Source organism: Panthera pardus, unplaced genomic scaffold (assembly GCF_024362965.1).
Source record: "Panthera pardus isolate Hobbes unplaced genomic scaffold, ASM2436296v1 HiC_scaffold_25, whole genome shotgun sequence".
Lineage (NCBI taxonomy): Eukaryota > Metazoa > Chordata > Mammalia > Carnivora > Felidae > Panthera > Panthera pardus.
This window is the reverse complement of record NW_026526821.1, coordinates 78,471,265-78,487,869: the sequence shown is the minus strand read 5'-3', so window position 1 is coordinate 78,487,869 and position 16,605 is coordinate 78,471,265. Positions and strand designations below refer to the sequence as shown.

The 16,605-nt window shown below is 36.5% G+C and overlaps 1 protein-coding gene across 3 annotated transcripts in view; it reads left to right on the top strand.

Annotated features, from left to right (window-relative positions):
• The first annotated feature begins 313 nt into the window (after positions 1–313).
• The window catches only part of PUS10 (pseudouridine synthase 10), a 71,363-nt gene continuing 55,071 nt past the window's right edge, over positions 314–16,605 (top strand). The window contains exons 1-4 of one of the 3 annotated variants that reach the window (XR_008417860.1): positions 314–423; positions 4,481–4,621; positions 7,692–7,955; positions 8,693–8,779. Coding sequence is in view for 2 of the 3 variants with exons in the window: in XM_019429985.2 (XP_019285530.2) it covers positions 4,496–4,621; positions 7,692–7,955; positions 8,693–8,779 (477 nt within the window). In the remaining variant the exon portion in view is untranslated. Of the gene's footprint in view, positions 503–4,480; positions 4,622–7,691; positions 7,956–8,692; positions 8,780–16,605 lie in introns of all 3 variants that reach the window. The other 2 variants (XM_019429985.2, XM_019429930.2) reach the window with 2 other exon arrangements.

Genomic DNA, 16,605 nt, shown 5'->3' with positions numbered 1-16,605 from the left:
CACCCCTGCAGTCAGGACGTCGCTTGTGGTGCTTTGCCGGCTGGGACTTGAGGATAGGAAGATGCGGCTAATCCACGGGGGTGGGGAACACTCTCTTTATTTGCTTAAGCAAGAATTTCCATTCTAAACCTGAGGCTAAGGGCTCATCGATATTTCTAACAGCGACTACAACTTCCTAGACGTCGGAGTCCACGGAGGCTTCTCTGGGACTAGTCTGGCTCTGGCGGGGTGTTGGATCCCACCGACTCCTACCCCAGAAGGGGTGGGGATGGGGTGAGGGGTTGGGGCGGTGCACCAGGCAATTTTTCTGGTTTCCCTACAAACGAGAAGGGGAGAGAGTTCATTCAGGCCCTGCGAGAGGACCTGGTACTTTAGTTCTAAAGCTCTCGTTTCCTCGGGGAACAGAATTGCTACACGCAGTAGGTGCGTTGTCTTTAGTCTTCCCTGTTCCCTCTGGGAGCCGGAAGGGGTTAAACCTTAGGCTCCGGCGTCGCGGGAGAAGGTGAGGCTGGAAGGTCCGAGGGGTGGGAGTGCGGCTTGGGCGCTGGAGAGGTTTGGATGGAGGGGGTCGTTTCCTTTCTGCTGGAGCGACCTTGTTAGCAAGGAGGGGTGAGTGGGAAGTTTCTTGGACCTGACTGAGGGGGTAAGGGCTTGCTTGGCCGAAGGAGAGACTCGAGGTTAGATCTTGGATGAATTTCCGAGACTAGAGTACATTCTGCAGCTGAGTGTAACGGTAGCGCAATGAAGTTCTGAAAATCCACTTCTCCCCACCCCCATGAGACGAATGACACCCTTCTCTGTGGAAATGAGTGTTAAAAGATCACGGGATGTGAGACTCAGTCTGGCCATTTTGGTGTTTTTTTTCACTCGCCCTTGCCCCTTCTCTGTTTGCAACGAATGGTTGCAGTTGTCGTCCAAGAGGTGAAAATAAAGTGCATCGTCCTCTCCAGGTATCATTGTTTTGTGGAGAAGGGACCCGAAATCCGTAGGGACGCTGACACGTGGGAGGAAGTTCTGTTGCAATGACTTGTTCCGATTCTGTCTGTAAAACAAGCGAAAAGCAAAAAAAAAAAAAAAAAAAAAATCTTAAGAAAGGCAACCAACAATGAAAACCTTACAGTATGGGATACATTTCTCAGGGCTTGCTTTCAAAGATAATAAACCTTATATGAAACAACTTATTTCTGATGTCTTATGAAATCCTTTCAGTGCTGTACATCAAAATTAAACAACCAACCTTAAGGCATAACGCATTTCCTCCTTTTAATGTTAACATGCCAACTTGCTTGAGAAGTTGCTAGATTGTTGCTAAATGAAAATAATCTTGAGAGGGTTTGGAAGACTGCTCCATTAGTAACACATAAACGCCAAAGAGAGGGTTTTGTTTTCTCTTTTAAGACCTTCAAATTACGTGGGGCAGGAGGTTTCCTAATTCTGGAACAGGTTTGGGAACTTCTCAGAGCCAAAAGATTGTAATGTGTCATGTATTGACTTTGCATGCTACTTTTAAGTGTGCTTATTGGAGAAATAAACTGTCTTTGAGCCAAAGGAAAGAAAGCATCCCCCCCCCCTTTTTTTTCAATTAAAAAGTTTTACTTTAGTGTACTTGACAGTTACATTAGTTTCAGGTGTAAAACATTGTGATTCAACTTCTCTATGTTGATATTCCGTGCTCACAAGTGTAGCTACCATCTGTCAGCCTACAACCTATTATAATATCATTGCCTTTTTTTTTTTCAACGTTTTTTTATTTATTTTTGGGACAGAGAGAGACAGAGCATGAACGGGGGAGGGGCAGAGAGAGAGGGAGACACAGACTCGGAAACAGGCTCCAGGCTCCGAGCCGTCAGCACAGAGCCTGACGCGGGGCTCGAACTCACGGACCGCGGAGATCGTGACCTGGCTGAAGTCGGACGCTTAACCGACTGCGCCACCCAGGCGCCCCAATATCATTGCCTTTTATTCCCGTGACTTATTTCATAGACTTATTCCATAACCGGAAGCCTGTATTTCTCACTCCCCTTCCCTCTGGCAACCATCAATTTGTTCTTTTCTCATTTTGTTTTTGTTAAAAAAAAATTTTTTTTTAATTTCACTTATAGGTGAAATCATATGGTATTTATCTTTCTTAGTTGGAGTTATTTCAGTTAGCATAATAAACTGTTAGGTCTGTCCATGTTGTTGCAAATGGAACGATCTTATCCTTAGAATGCATCCATTTGTTTTTAAGTTTATTTATTTATTTTGAGAGAGAGAGAGAAAGAGAATCAATCCCAAGCAGGCTCCTCGCTGTCAGCAAGAAGCCCACGTGGGGTTTGATCCACAAACTGTGAGATCATGACCTGGGCAGAAATCAAGAGTTAGATTAACGGAATGAGCCACCCAGGTGCCCCTAAGAAAGCATCCATTTTAATAAAAATATTTAACTTAAGTCCCCAGGGAAATCTTTGATACAAAGTGACCTTTTAAAGAACTTACTCATCCACTTATTTATCAGGGAGGAGGGTTTGTTTCTCTTTCTGAGTTAAAGATTAATTCTGAATTAAATGAAATCTTTGGCCTTAACTAATGGAAAGGAGAAAAAAAGAGTGAGACAGAAATAGTTTCTCTGGGAAGGGAGTGCAATCAGGGACATACTTTAAATGCTGATAATCAGCCCCTCAGTGAATGCCACCCCTTGTCACTATCAAACTAGCAGATTAAATGGACTGGCGGAAGGAATTCATATCACTTATATGATGATGACCACACAGAGCTTCTCTATGTACAAAGTGTTCTCCAAATACTCTGTGTCATTTCATGAAAATGGCCTCGAGCCCAAATGTACTTGGCAACCCTAAATCAGAGCTTCAGTCTCAGTGTCTCAAAGTTCTCACTGGTGTATCCAGGCATGTCTGAGTTTCTTCTCTTTCTGCCTACCAGCTCCCATATTGTATTCACCTGAGTTAGAACTCAGCCAGAGGGAGTCTGTTTTTTGCAGTCCTGGCTGCTGAACTGATTTTTATGGTGAAGGGTTCTGTATAAGATACACTCTACCTGCCTTCCTCACTCTTTATGTGAAGGGTATGCTGTTAAGTGTCCATGAACATTAAAAAACTTGCAAGTAAGAGTGGGTTCTAAAGGGTTGGAAAACATAAGCTAATTCTAAGAATCACATCTTCAGAGTAAGGAGTTGGTAAGAGCTTTACCTTCCCACAAATTTTAGGCAAGTTCATTTGGATTATAAAACTGCACAAATTAAAAAGTGCCACTGTTTTTTTTTTAATGTTTTATTTATTTTTGAGACACACACACACAAACACAGAGTGTGAGTGGGGGAGGGGCAGAGAGAGAGAGGGAGACACAGAAATGGAAACAGGCTCCAGGCTCTTAGCTGTCAGCACAGAGCCCGATTTGGGGCTCAAACCAACGAAGTGTGAGATCATGACTAGAGCCTAAGTTGGATGCTTAACTGACTGAGCCACCCAGGCGCCTCTCAAAAAATGCTACTGTTTTTTTATCTGCATGACCATAGTTATACCATCCCACAATACTGCCATGCAATTATTGTTTTATAAAATATTGCCAGTTCCTCATTTTAAAGTAATATGAGGTGGTACAATAATCAGAATATCTATATTTGAGAAACAGAATGATTATGTAATTTAATTTTAGAGAAATATTTGAGAAACAGAATGATTATGTAATTTAATTTTAGTAATTTAATTTTATTTGGCAATAAGAGTTTTATATTGGATTTTACCCCATTCTCTTGTATTGTTTCTAAGGGAGTTTATTCAAATTGCAAAAAGTAGCAACTTGTGTTAGATAATAGTTACTCTAAATTATTTTGCATGTAATTTGTGGGGTTTTTTTTGTGTTTTTTTGGTGGGCGGAGGTTTTACTTGTGCATCAGAGGAGCAGGTTTTTCTCATTTTCCTAATGGTTGTCATTTAGTTATTTCATCAAACTATAATTGGTATTTTTAGATCTACTGATCAATTTGTTTTAAATACTTGACTGCTTAGCTATCAGTAAGGCTAGTAAAATATTATATAGACTGCTCCGATTATTTTTTCCTAGCAAACTCATTTTTAATTTCTAATAGGGAAAATTTATTGAATTTACTACTCTGTGTTCCCAAACAGCCCTGAATGGTATAAAATAACAAAATTTCACTCTGCATTCTTTGTTTGAATTACCCTCCTCAGAGACAACTGTTCTTGATTATTTTTATATCTTTTGATTGATTTAGTTAAATTGACGTACTTTATCAATAATCCAGAATGCTAAGCTAAATTCCTTGACAATTAGAAACTTTTACCTGATCCATCTAATAAATGTCTTTCAAGTTTATGTTTAAATATGCATAAAATGAGAGGGATATTGTTGAAGAGTATGAAATAGTGTTTTCAAATTAAAGCTAGTTTTTATCCCTAAAGGTGACATATTTGTGAAAGTAAAACACAAAAGATATTCATTACTTTTTCTTTCTTTCTAGTTATAATTATTTAATATGTTTCCACTGACTGAGGAAAATAAGCATGTGGCCCAGTTGTTGCTCAGTACTGGTACCTGTCCAAGATGTATCTTCAGATTCTGTGGTGTGGATTTTCATGCACCTTACCAACGTCCCTATAAGGTACTTTCATTTTGTTTCTAAAGAAAGTTTCTCTATTCTAAAATGAATACCTGTACATTTGGGGGAAAGTATCCATAGCTCTTAATTAAATTAAAAAAAAACTATAATAAAATAATTCCTGATAATGGTAATTATGGAATTTCCACTAGACCATAAAAGCGTAAGTTCCTTCTTAAGTGATTATATCTGACACTTAATGTAGTGGGATCTTTGTGGAGCACATCCCTGGTGTATGTAATGTTTGTATATACTTCTCCCAAAGAGTAGACAGATATCAAAAAATAGTACTAACCAGATGTTAGTAATATATGTGACAGGAGAGTGACAGTCCTGAGATCTTCTATTAAGTGGAAGATCTATTAAGTGTGGATTTGGCTGCATTTTTTTCTTTTTCTGTTTTCTGTATTACCATTTGTACTTACAAATAGGTATTTGTAACCCTCTAGAAGTAAATGCTTACCATCATCATTTTTTACTATTAATAACAACAAAAATAATATACAGGGATCTTTGACATTTATGATAATATACAGAGGTTTGACTAGCAATACTTTCACATAAAATATGTAACATATTTTGTGAAATATACTTGATTCTACTAGTGATGGTCTTTTTAGAGACAATAATTATATATATGTGAATATATACCTATATTAACAGTAATATGCACACGCACACTCTGTTTCTTACAGTTTACGATTTTTTTACATGTTTATTTACTTTTGAGGGAGAGTGGGGGGTGGGGGATAAGGGAGGGGAGACAGAAGATCTGAAGCAGGCTGTATGCTGACAGCGCAGAGCCTGATACAGGGCTCGAACTCACAAACTGGAGATCATGCCCTGAGCTGAAGTCAGACACTTAACCAACTGAACTGCCCAGGCACCCCATTTTACAGTTTTTAAAAATTGTTCAGGAGTTAGAAATATAAGTCATTTCCCTTATGTATTAGTTGTTTCTATTATTTTGGAAATAATAATTATATCCAGTGTTCATATAACATTATTATATGTCAAGCTCTCATTTAATCCTAATAATAACCTATCAGGTAAGTACATACTATGATTGTCTCTATTTTCAGATGAAGAAACTGAGGCACAGAGAGGTAAACAACCTGCCCAATTTACACAGCTATTAAGTGAGCAAGCTAGGATATGAACTATCTGTCTGAATCCAAAGCCTAGAATTTGGAGCTAGAAGACATGGATTTGAATCCCAGTTCCAGCTTCAGTTTTCTCCTCTCTAAATGGGATTGATGATAACATCCACCTCACAGGATTTTAAGGGACAGTATCTAATAAAGTATGTGAAAACACTTTGAAAATGGTACATATGCTATGATGATTGATATATATGTGTATATTCGTTTATACACACTGTGACTATAAAGTAATAAGACTGGTTTTGTATAACTCTCCTTACACATTTTTTCAGACACATTATTTTATCATTCTATGCATTTGTCGTAAGATTTAAAAAATATATCTTATAAAGACACTTAGTCTTACCAACTTTTATTTGTATCATTTTATGTAAATATGAAAATATTTGAAGACTTTTTTGTAATATACTTAGGTTTTGATCTGTTCTACTCATATTACTATTTATGTACACATACACATGTACTATGTTATACTGACATTATAGAATTTAGGTAATAAACTTTTGTGTAGGTCACAATATACCTATATGTGTGTGTATATATGAATATTTCTGTTAAAGATGAAATAGGGGAGCTAATGTCTTAATAAAATAAATTAGATTTGTTTGAGTGTAAGATTTTTTATTCTTTAGAGCCAGTGAATTGTAACCTGAGTGAATTTCAAAAGTATATTTATTCAACAACTGAATAATAAAATCTGTCTAATTTAGGCAAAACAGAAAAAAAGTCCTCTGAGATTTTAGATGAATGGAATGCCTGAAATGTGAGAACAGTTTCAAAGAAATGCAACTTTTAACATTCTACTACAAAGGGTGACAGAAATTAGGCAAACCAGAGTGTAGTAGAAGGCTTCTTTCAATTAATGCATACATGGTTTTTGTAATTATGGTGCCTAATTTCAGCATTGCCAGCATCTGTTTACCTTTGTTGAGTAACTCGTCTTGAAATTATTTTTACTTAATATACGTATAATCTCTATTTTTTCAGAATTCATATTAAATGAATATTGTACAAATGAGGTTTTAGTGCTTGTGAGATTATTAAATAACCTAGCAATAATAGAATTCAGTTTGTATTTCTATTTGTTAATAATTAGAAGCGAAGCTTTTTTAAAATTTAAAATTAGCAAGTGAATGATCCTCATGACATAACTACAAACCAAATTACAGGCATACTTCAGAGATATAGAGATTTGGTTCCAGATTACTGAACTAAAGCAAATATCACAATGAAGTGAGTCAAATTAATTTTTTGGTTTCCCAGTGCATATGAAACTTATGTTTTCACTATACTGTAGTCTTTTAAGTGTGTAATAGCATTATGTCTAAAATGTACATAATTAAAAAATAATTTATTGCTAAAAAATGCTAACCATCAGCTGAGCTTCCAGAGAGTCATAATCCCTGGTCACAGATCACTGTAAAAATATAATAATGGAAAGGTTTGAAATATTGTGAGAATTACTAAAATGTGACACAGAGACACAAAGTGAGCAAATGTTGGAAAAATGGTGCTGATAGACTTGCTTGATGCAAGGTTGCCACAAAACTTCAATTTGTAAACACACAGTATCTGCAAAGCAGAATAAACTGAAGCACAGTAAAACGGGTTACACCTGTAATAAATTTGTTAATGGAACCTTTCTGCCTCAGATTTAGGACTTTAGCTTCACTGATATATGAAACTCTTTTGGAAAAATATTCACACATATATTGGAGGAGTTACAGATAATTCTCTTTTAAATTCCCCAGAAAGCCAATGCTGGATAGTAAGGTTAATTGATTTCTCCAAAATTGATATAAATCAGCATTGTATAAGTCTGTGATATATAGTAATTTCACTCCTGTTTTCATCCTAACCTTAAGGGCATTGTCAAAAGGTTATTACTTTTTTCCAAATTAACTTTCCAGGAGTTGCTCAATGAACTACAGAAATTTTTGGAAACTGAAAAAGAGGAATTAATTTCGGATGTTCCAAACCCACCTCCCAAGAAAATTCGACTACAAGAACTAGAAGATGGGATTGATGGGATTGATAATCTGAGTCAAAATGGAGAGGGGAGGGTCTCCATTTTGGAAGATGGTAGCATTGCTTCTAAGAACTCAAATTTAAATGTATGCAATGTATGTCTAGGAATTCTTCAAGAATTCTGTGAAAAAGAGTTCATTAAAAAGGTAAATAATCTGTTTTTTATTATATGTGCAATTATGTAGAAATTTTCAGTCTTAAGGCCTAGAATTCTTGAATCTAAAGGAGCAATACCATTCACTTCAACTTGTTTAACCCCAATGGATCATTAAAACATTTTTACATTTTTTTGAAAAAACAAGCCGACTCTTTTCAAATTACGTTATTAACAAGATATCTGAAAATTAATGAAATATGTGTCCTTGTGTTTGTCATGAGTGCTACTCAACTGAAGAAAATATAGCAGTTTCCTTCTGCTGTTTAACATAGTTAGGAGTTAGAGAAAAGCTCTTAGTCATACCTATTAGTGTCTTGAAATGACAAGTGTTACCGTCTTGTGGAAGGTACATGATTGAATGTGGGATGGCCTTTTGTTTCTTAGCTGTCAAGAGTGCCAAATTTGGCTTTATTTTGCTTAAAAATATTTTTTAAATTAGGAGGTGATCTAATAGAAAACTATTTTGACGTTCCACAGATTGTTCTGCAAGTGAATCCTGGCTGTTTTGAACCTTGTGATATCAGTTGTTCAGGGTTATATTTAGCAAATATTTGATTTCAGGATATTTATGAGAATTCCCAAAGGTGAAAGTTTAGAAGTGTAGTGTGATCTCCTAGACCAAAATCCACGTTATGAAGATTAGTGTAAAACTTGCAGCAGTTCCTGAGAATTTATAGAATACTGTTTTATGTAATAAAAAAATGCTTTTATGTAATACTTTTTTAGGTGTGCCAAAAAGTTGAGGCCTCTGGTTTTGAATTTACCAACTTGGTATTTTCAGTCTCCTTCCCACCACAGCTATCTGTAAGAGAGGTAAGGTCATTTAAATGCATGAAACTATACGTGAAATGCATGCTAGAAATTTCTCAAAAAATGGAGATGTAAAAATATGCCTTACCATATTTTCTACTTGTTGTGTACTTATTGAATAATTGTTGATTGAAAGCATGGCATTATTATAGCTGCTTAATAATGTTGAATGAATGAATGAATGAAAAAAAGGAATTATTGATTAAGTTAGTTTATCGTAGGACTGTCTCTCTTTTATTTATTTTTTTAGTTTTTAATATTTATTATATCAATATATGTTGATATTTATTGTGTCAGCAGAATATCACATGGTTTCAGTCTTCTGTGGGAAGTTATATAATAAAAGCCTAGTGCCTCTAAACATGAAAAACATCCCAAAGGCCAGGAGTCCTCTAAAGGAATTGAAAGGTAGAGATTTCAGAGAATTTCTCTCATTTTCAATATGTAAAGTGACTAGTTTAAGTCACTTTTTGAAGACTTAGTGAAGAGAACAGTGTTCCTTGTGCCATTAAAAGGACTGTCTTTTTTTTTTTTTTTTTTTAAAGGTCCTCATTCTGTAGCAGATATTCATTGAGCTTTAGATCTGTGTGAGGCATGTTGATCAGAGAAAGAGATTTGACCAGGACTTCAGAAATGTTTTGGGGCAGTTGTATACATTTTATAATGGTCTTGGGATGGGATCATTTCAGTTATGATGAACCTTCTTATTTTCTGGAGTCCATGGAAAAAGGGAGAGAAATGGCCTCATGTTTATTTTAACCTTTTTCCTTTGTTAAGTGAAAAAAATAATAGTAGTCATTACTGTAACATTCTTGTGTGTCAAAACTGACATGAAAACATAAAACTATCTTTGTTAATACTGTTAAATGAATTATAGGGAGAATGACCCCTGTAATCTCAAATTATAACAATGAGTTCTAAACATATTCATTTATGGGGGTGTAAGGTGTCTTTTCCCTAAGAATCTAAAAGTGTCAGCAGAACATTATATCTTATCATCACTCTCCTTGGTTGAGCAAAGTATGTTGTAGCAAATTCTATGTTTATTAGCCTCCAAAAGGCCGAAGATTAACTTATGACTTGTTGAAGCTGGTTGAATGACAAAGAGCTGGGAGGTGAAAAAAAGTAGAGTGTTTTTAAATAGTATCTCTGTCGATGACAAGATTGCTGAATTAATAGAATAAAGGGGATGATGATGAGGTACAGAGGTTTATAAACACATAAAATCATTTTCTAGTGAATCATCAAAGCGTTTTTCACGGATAGGTCATTTTCTGAATCCAGTTTTGGTAGCAAGAAACCGACTTCCGAAAGCTAAGTAACTCATAAAAAGTTGCAGTGTTTGAGTAATAATAATAGAAATATGAAGCATATTTTCTAAGTGCGGTTATATATCTTACCACCAAGTTCTTCATCTCAAAGTTTATATTTTGACATTAAAATTTGTATTTTCCATTTTTATCACTTAAGTGATCATTTTAACATATCCATTTAATAGTTATTGAATACTTATGAAGTATTTATATTCCATATTAGAAACAGAATATTTCTAATTCTGCTTAAACTTTATTTACTTTTTAAAAAATATTTATTCATTTTTGAGAGAGAGAGCGAGCGAGTGAGCATGAGCAGGGGAGGGGCAGAGAGCGAGGGAGACAGAGGATCCAAAGCAGGCTCTGCCCTGACAGAAGTGAGCCTGATGTGGGGCTCGAACTTATGAATTGCAAGGTCATGACCTGAGCCAAAGTCAGATGCTCAACCGACTGAGGCACCCAAGAACCCTTCTATTTACTTTTTATAACTGATTTTCACCACAAAACTATTTAGCAGAAATATGTGAGCATTCCAGTTATTGCAGAATTAATACATTTCCACAGAATAGTGTGTTCAGTGACTCATTGTTTTCCTTTATTTTTTTTTATTATTTTTTTTAATGTTTGTTTATTTCTGAGACAGAGAGAGAGAGAGAGAGAGCATGAGTGAGGGAGGGGCAGAGAGAGAGGGAGACACAGAATCCAAAGCAGGCTCCAGGCTCTGAGCTGTCAGCACAGAGCCTGACGTGGGGCTCGAACTCAAACAATGAGATCATGACCTGAGCCGAAGTCGGTCTGTCAACTGACTGAGCCACCCAGGTGCGCCTCGTTGTATTCCTTTATATTGAGTAATACATTTTTACCCATTTCTTAAGAATATTAATTATTCAAAAAGTATGCAGTCCTACATGCTGTATACTATGCAGGTTTCTTCAGCGAATTGTGTTTATGTTTCATTTTGTGATTTTCTTTCATTATTACATGTTGTCACTTTCTTGTATTGCTGTCTTTTATTACTTCTTTGGAGTTAAGATATGATATGTAGGACAGAGTGGATATAAATTGCTATTCAAACTAGTTAACATATGTGTTACATATCCCAATTTAAACAAATTACACATTTTGGGGGTATTCTTGCATTTTGAATATAAATTCTTGACTTCTCTAGTGACATGTTTCTTCTACATTGCAGTTTTTCAACTTAGAGCTTGTAAAACTTAGAACTTATTTTTCTGTGTGTAAGATAAACATTAATATGTGTGGAATTGATTGATGCTAGTTATCTCATAATTCAGAGTGGAATACACAATTGAGTGAATTTGAATGATTCAGTGTTTTCCACTTCTAAAGAAAAAAATTATGATCACAGATACATTGATTTGAAAACAAATAACTTTTTATCAACATGGTAATAGTGTGTGTCTCCTTACTAAAGAACTAAGGGAAAGGATGAACTCAAGTAAAGGTGTTTTTTTTAATCAAAGTATTAAATTTATATTAATTCTTCCATATTTGGCCCTATCAATCCCTTCTGGCTACAGCTATAGTTTTTATTTATCATCATTATAAATGCACTAATTTAAAAGCTTAGGAAGAAAAGCTTGCAGTTGATATAATCATCATCTTGCACTGAGTTTGGGAGAATATGGAGGGAGAGGTAGAATACATCTGTGTGTGTTTTCCTAGGAACTGTCTTATCTGGTTGGGACAGTTTTAGACTGAATAGTGCCGAAGAGGAGGAAAACAAGCAAATTAACTGGTAAAACCCTGTTAGACATCAAGTAATACATGGTAAGCAGAATAAATGGAAGCAGTATTTAGGGACTCACAAAAGACAAATCTTGAACCTAGCTGGATATAATACTTAGAGGCTCCAAAGTCTTTATAACAGTACACAAAATTCGAATGATAAGGTTGAGATTATAAGGGATAGTATATCATGTATATCATTTATATCATTACCATAATGATGACTTTGTGGATTTGGGCTCACCACTTGAATGTAACAAAGGAAGGATGAGTTTTTTTACGAGAATCAGATTTGTTAAGAGGAGAGATATGATGGTGTGATATGGCAAGAAATTATATACCTGCATTGAGATCAGAGATCCTGTGAGTGGAAGAATGCTGAACACCATCCAGAGCAGAATAAAAGGAGAGAGATGGGATAGATACAGGCATGGAAGTGTGTTGTATGGCCAAAGAAGAGGTGATGAGTTGCAAACATAAGAGAGTCATAAAGGTTAGTGTTTACAGTAGTATCAGGGACTCCCAGTGTCTAGGCACTTGATGCAAATCACATTTGGTAAAAGCACATTGATGGCTTTTGAATTGGAACAGTGTCTTCTCCTAAAGTAGTGGTTCTCAAACTCTAATGTGCATAGGACTCATTTGGAGAGTTTCCCAGGCCCCATCCTTAGAGATTGTGATGAGTAGGTCGGTTGGACCCGTGAATTTGTGTTTCTAACAAGCTAATGGGTGGTGTTGGTGTTGCTGGTGTTGCTACAAAGGACCACACCATGAGAACCACTGTCCTAAAGGATAATGGCAGAAATAATCTAGTCTGATAATAAACTGAGAACTTTTTGAAATTTATATTCTTTTTTTTTTAAATTAAAGTTTATTTATTTTTGACAGAGAGAGAGAGAGAGAGCGCGCGCGCACGCGCGCGCGTGCGCGCGCGCATGAGTGGGGGAGGGGCAGAGAGAGGGAGACACAGAATCCAAAGCAGGCTCCAGGCTCCGAGCTGTCAGCACAGAGCCCGATGTGGGGCTCGAACTCACAGACTGCGAGATCATGATCTGGGCTGAAGTTGGATGCTCAACTGACTGAGCCATCGAGGCGCCCCTAAAATTTATATTCTTGGTAGGAAGAGAGAAACAAGCACAATGAGAATATATTCTACACTTTTTTTTTTAATCCTACACTTTTGATAGGTAGATGTCAAACAGTCCAAAGAAAAGGGAGTCAGAGAAAAATGGCAGAGGAATCTGGGCTGGAAGATAAAAGGATTCGGAGGTTCAGAGAAAGTGCAATTCAGACTTTAATTAAAACCAAATTATCCCAACCAATAAAAGAAATTTTAAGGATAAAAATGCATCTCAACGAAGAAGAAATTGGGGGATCTCTTTCTCTCTGTATTTATATAAACATTTGTATTTATACATTTATATGTATTTATTTTATCTTTTATTGTAGAAAATTACAAAAGTAGCAAGGCTAGCCTAATGAGTCCTTAAGTATATATCATCCAACTCCAGTTGTAATTTTTTTGCCATTACTGAAGTCAGTTTCCAAAAAAAGATATGGGAAAGGTAAAGTCAGAGTAATGCAGATATAAGGAGGAGGCTTAGGTCTGTAATAGCAACTGGAAAATAAAATCTCTAATGAGTAGAAGCTTGCAAGAATTGCTAAGGAAGACTTGGGGTACCTTAAGTTATGATTATAGGAAGAAAGAGATGAAAAAGGGGATATGTCTGCTATTTGGAACTGATGGTATATTGCTGATGGATGATACAAAGAAAGTGGAACTTCTGAAAATCTTATTTTGCTTCTGTCCTTCCTATGAAGGAAAATGATGTCCAACCTAAATGGGTAGAATGATCATTGCCTGGTGAGGGAGAGTGAGAGCTCCACATGGTGAAGCTGCTCTAAATGGGTTCAGGTATTTGGGCCTGGTTGGATGACGTTCCAGGATGGATTGAGAAAGAACTTGCAGTTGTCCATGATCTTTGAGAGCTTTTAAAAGATAGCACATTTTCCAAAATCTGGAAGACAGAGAAGGGCAGCCCCAGTTTTCTAAAGGTGGTTTTGTTAACTACTAACTGGGGAGCTTGACCCTAAACTCCTGGCAGTATTCTAGATCAAGAACTAAAAAGTTAATTGTGGGCACTGAGGGTAAGGAAAACTTGGTGAACACACCAAACAGATTATGTGAAAAAATTATAAACAAATTATGAACAAATTAAGAACAAATTATGTCTGCGTCATTTCTTCCTTTTATAGGCTAGCAGGACTATAAAAGGGATTTAGCTAGTGATTTGACCAGGTTTCTTTCTCATGATAACTTCCTGTGGCAGGAAACATGAACAGAATGTGAAGACAATTGGGTGGGTTGTATGTGGCTGGACATACCCAAAAGGAACTGATTAGTAACTGATTTCAACCTGGACAGTGTTTCTCCAAGTGTACTCTGCTGATTGAAACCCACTTGGAGAAAGGTGTTGAAAGCAGATTGCCGGGCCTTGTCTTAAACCTCCTCAATCAGAATCTCCAGATATAGGGCACAGAAACCCTTCTACAATTAAAGTACACACCGAAATTCAAGAATCACGCAACTTCAGAGAGATTTCTAATGTGCTGCGAGGTTTTTTTCAGATGTCTCATTCATGATTTCTACTAGTGGTGATATAATGGTAACACTGCAGATATGCATGACACAGAGTTAAAAATATAGCAGATAGGCTGAGTGTTAGAATTGAGATCCGAAAGATCTCAAGAATAGGGAACATCTTGAAGTTGAAATTTAACAGGAGTAAACATAAGTTCTTATACATGGGTTTAGAAAACCACTGCCAACTAAAGGACAGAGCAGGAATGGCTTAAAAGCTGTGTTTATAGACAAGGTGTGGGTGTTTTAGTTAATAGCCTGGTAAGAATTAGGGGACTGATGTGGATAACCTCTTTGGACTTTAGTACAGATATGAAAGTGTAGTATCTGGAGAGATGAAGGTGATGGTCCGTCTGGTTTTACTCAGTGCTGACCATTTATGGACTGCCATATGCAGATGGAACGTATTACTTTAGGAGGAACAGGGACAAATGGAAAGGCGTTATGTGATAGTCCGCCTCCTAATCCTTGAAACCTGGGAATATGTTACTTTACGTGGGAAAAAAGGCGGGGGGGTGACTTTATGGATGTAATTAAGATTAAGGATCCTGAGATGGAGAAATTATCCTGAATTCTCTGAGTGAGCTCAGCATAACTATATGAGCCCTTAAAAGTACCCTTCTTGGCTGAGGTCAGTGTCAGAGGAAGATGTGATTATGAAAGAATGGTCATATGCAATGTTGCTCGCTTTGTAGATAGTGGAAAGGAACCAAGGAATATGGGCGGCCTCTAGAAGCTAGCAAAGGCAAGGAAATGGATTCTCTTAGCCTACGTCCTCCAGAAAGGAATACAGCCCTGTTGACAGCTTGATTTTAGCCCAGTGAGACCCATGTTGGACTTCTGACCTAAAGAACTGTAAGATAATAAATTCATATTGCTTTAAACCACTTTGTTTGTAGTGGATTTGTTATAGTAGCAAAAGAAAACAAATACCCATTAAGAGGAGTGCATTCCAAATGGTGGACACATCTGAAACCTGGTCAGGGAGCCACTGTTGAAGGAACTTGGGTCGTTTAATTTGGAGAATGTATGAGTAGTGGGATGAATTTGCCATTTTTCAATATTTGAGGGGTTTTCTGTTGCAGAGGTGGAATCAGGAGGGAGATCATTTTCAGCTATAAGGAACTATTCAGAACAGGATAGACTTTTCAGAGATGGTATATTCCACCAGAATATTTAAGCCAACGCTGGGCAATTACTTGGCAGAGATATATAGAAGGAAAGTGTATACCATAGAGATGGTTAGACTAGAAACTGTGTTCAGCCTTTTCAATTCTAAGATCCTATATAGTTTTAAGAAAAATATTTATTACATTAGTTATTTTTTTGTTACCTTATATTCATGATTGAGTCCTCTAAACTTCTTCACCACATTCAAATTAGTGCTACACTAAAATTATGAGAGAATGAATGATCCAGACTTACTCTAATATTAGACTAAACTGACATTTATGGGAAAAAGCATTCCATTTAGTCCTTTTAAAAGTAAACTCTTTAAAGTCCTGTTCTTTTAGGTTTATCTTTACTAGTGTGGTCCAGTAGAGGGCAATATTGCACTATCAGTTTGGTTTTTTTGGTAGTGTGTGGAAACAGTTTGCTCACTTTATTGACTCTTATGCAGCTTGTTGGGAGTTGCATTTGTCGAATCAAAAACTTTTTGTTTCATTTTTTTAATTTTTTTTTTTTTTTTTTTTTTTTTTTTTTTTGGAGAGAGAGGGAGACAGAGCATGAGCAGGAGGAGGCCGGGGGAGAGGGTGGGACAGAGAGAGGGAGACAGAGAATCGAAGCAGGCTCCAGGCTCTGAGCTGTCAGCACAGAGCCTGACATGGGGCTCGAACTCACAAACCACAAGATCATGACCTGAGCTGAAGGCAGATGCTTAACTGTCTGAACCACCCAGGATCTCCTCACACTTTCATTTTTATACTTGTAATATCTTCATGCTTTGCACTAAGTACTATAAATTATACACAGCCCTAGAAAACTAACCAAAAATAAAAGCAGTACCATTTCTGTGGTGGCAGTTTATATTTACAATTTTTTTCTTAAATTATGACAAATGGATATTCAAAAGATTGGATTTTTACTTAAATCTGTGGGTTTATAACCAATTTGGGATCATCATC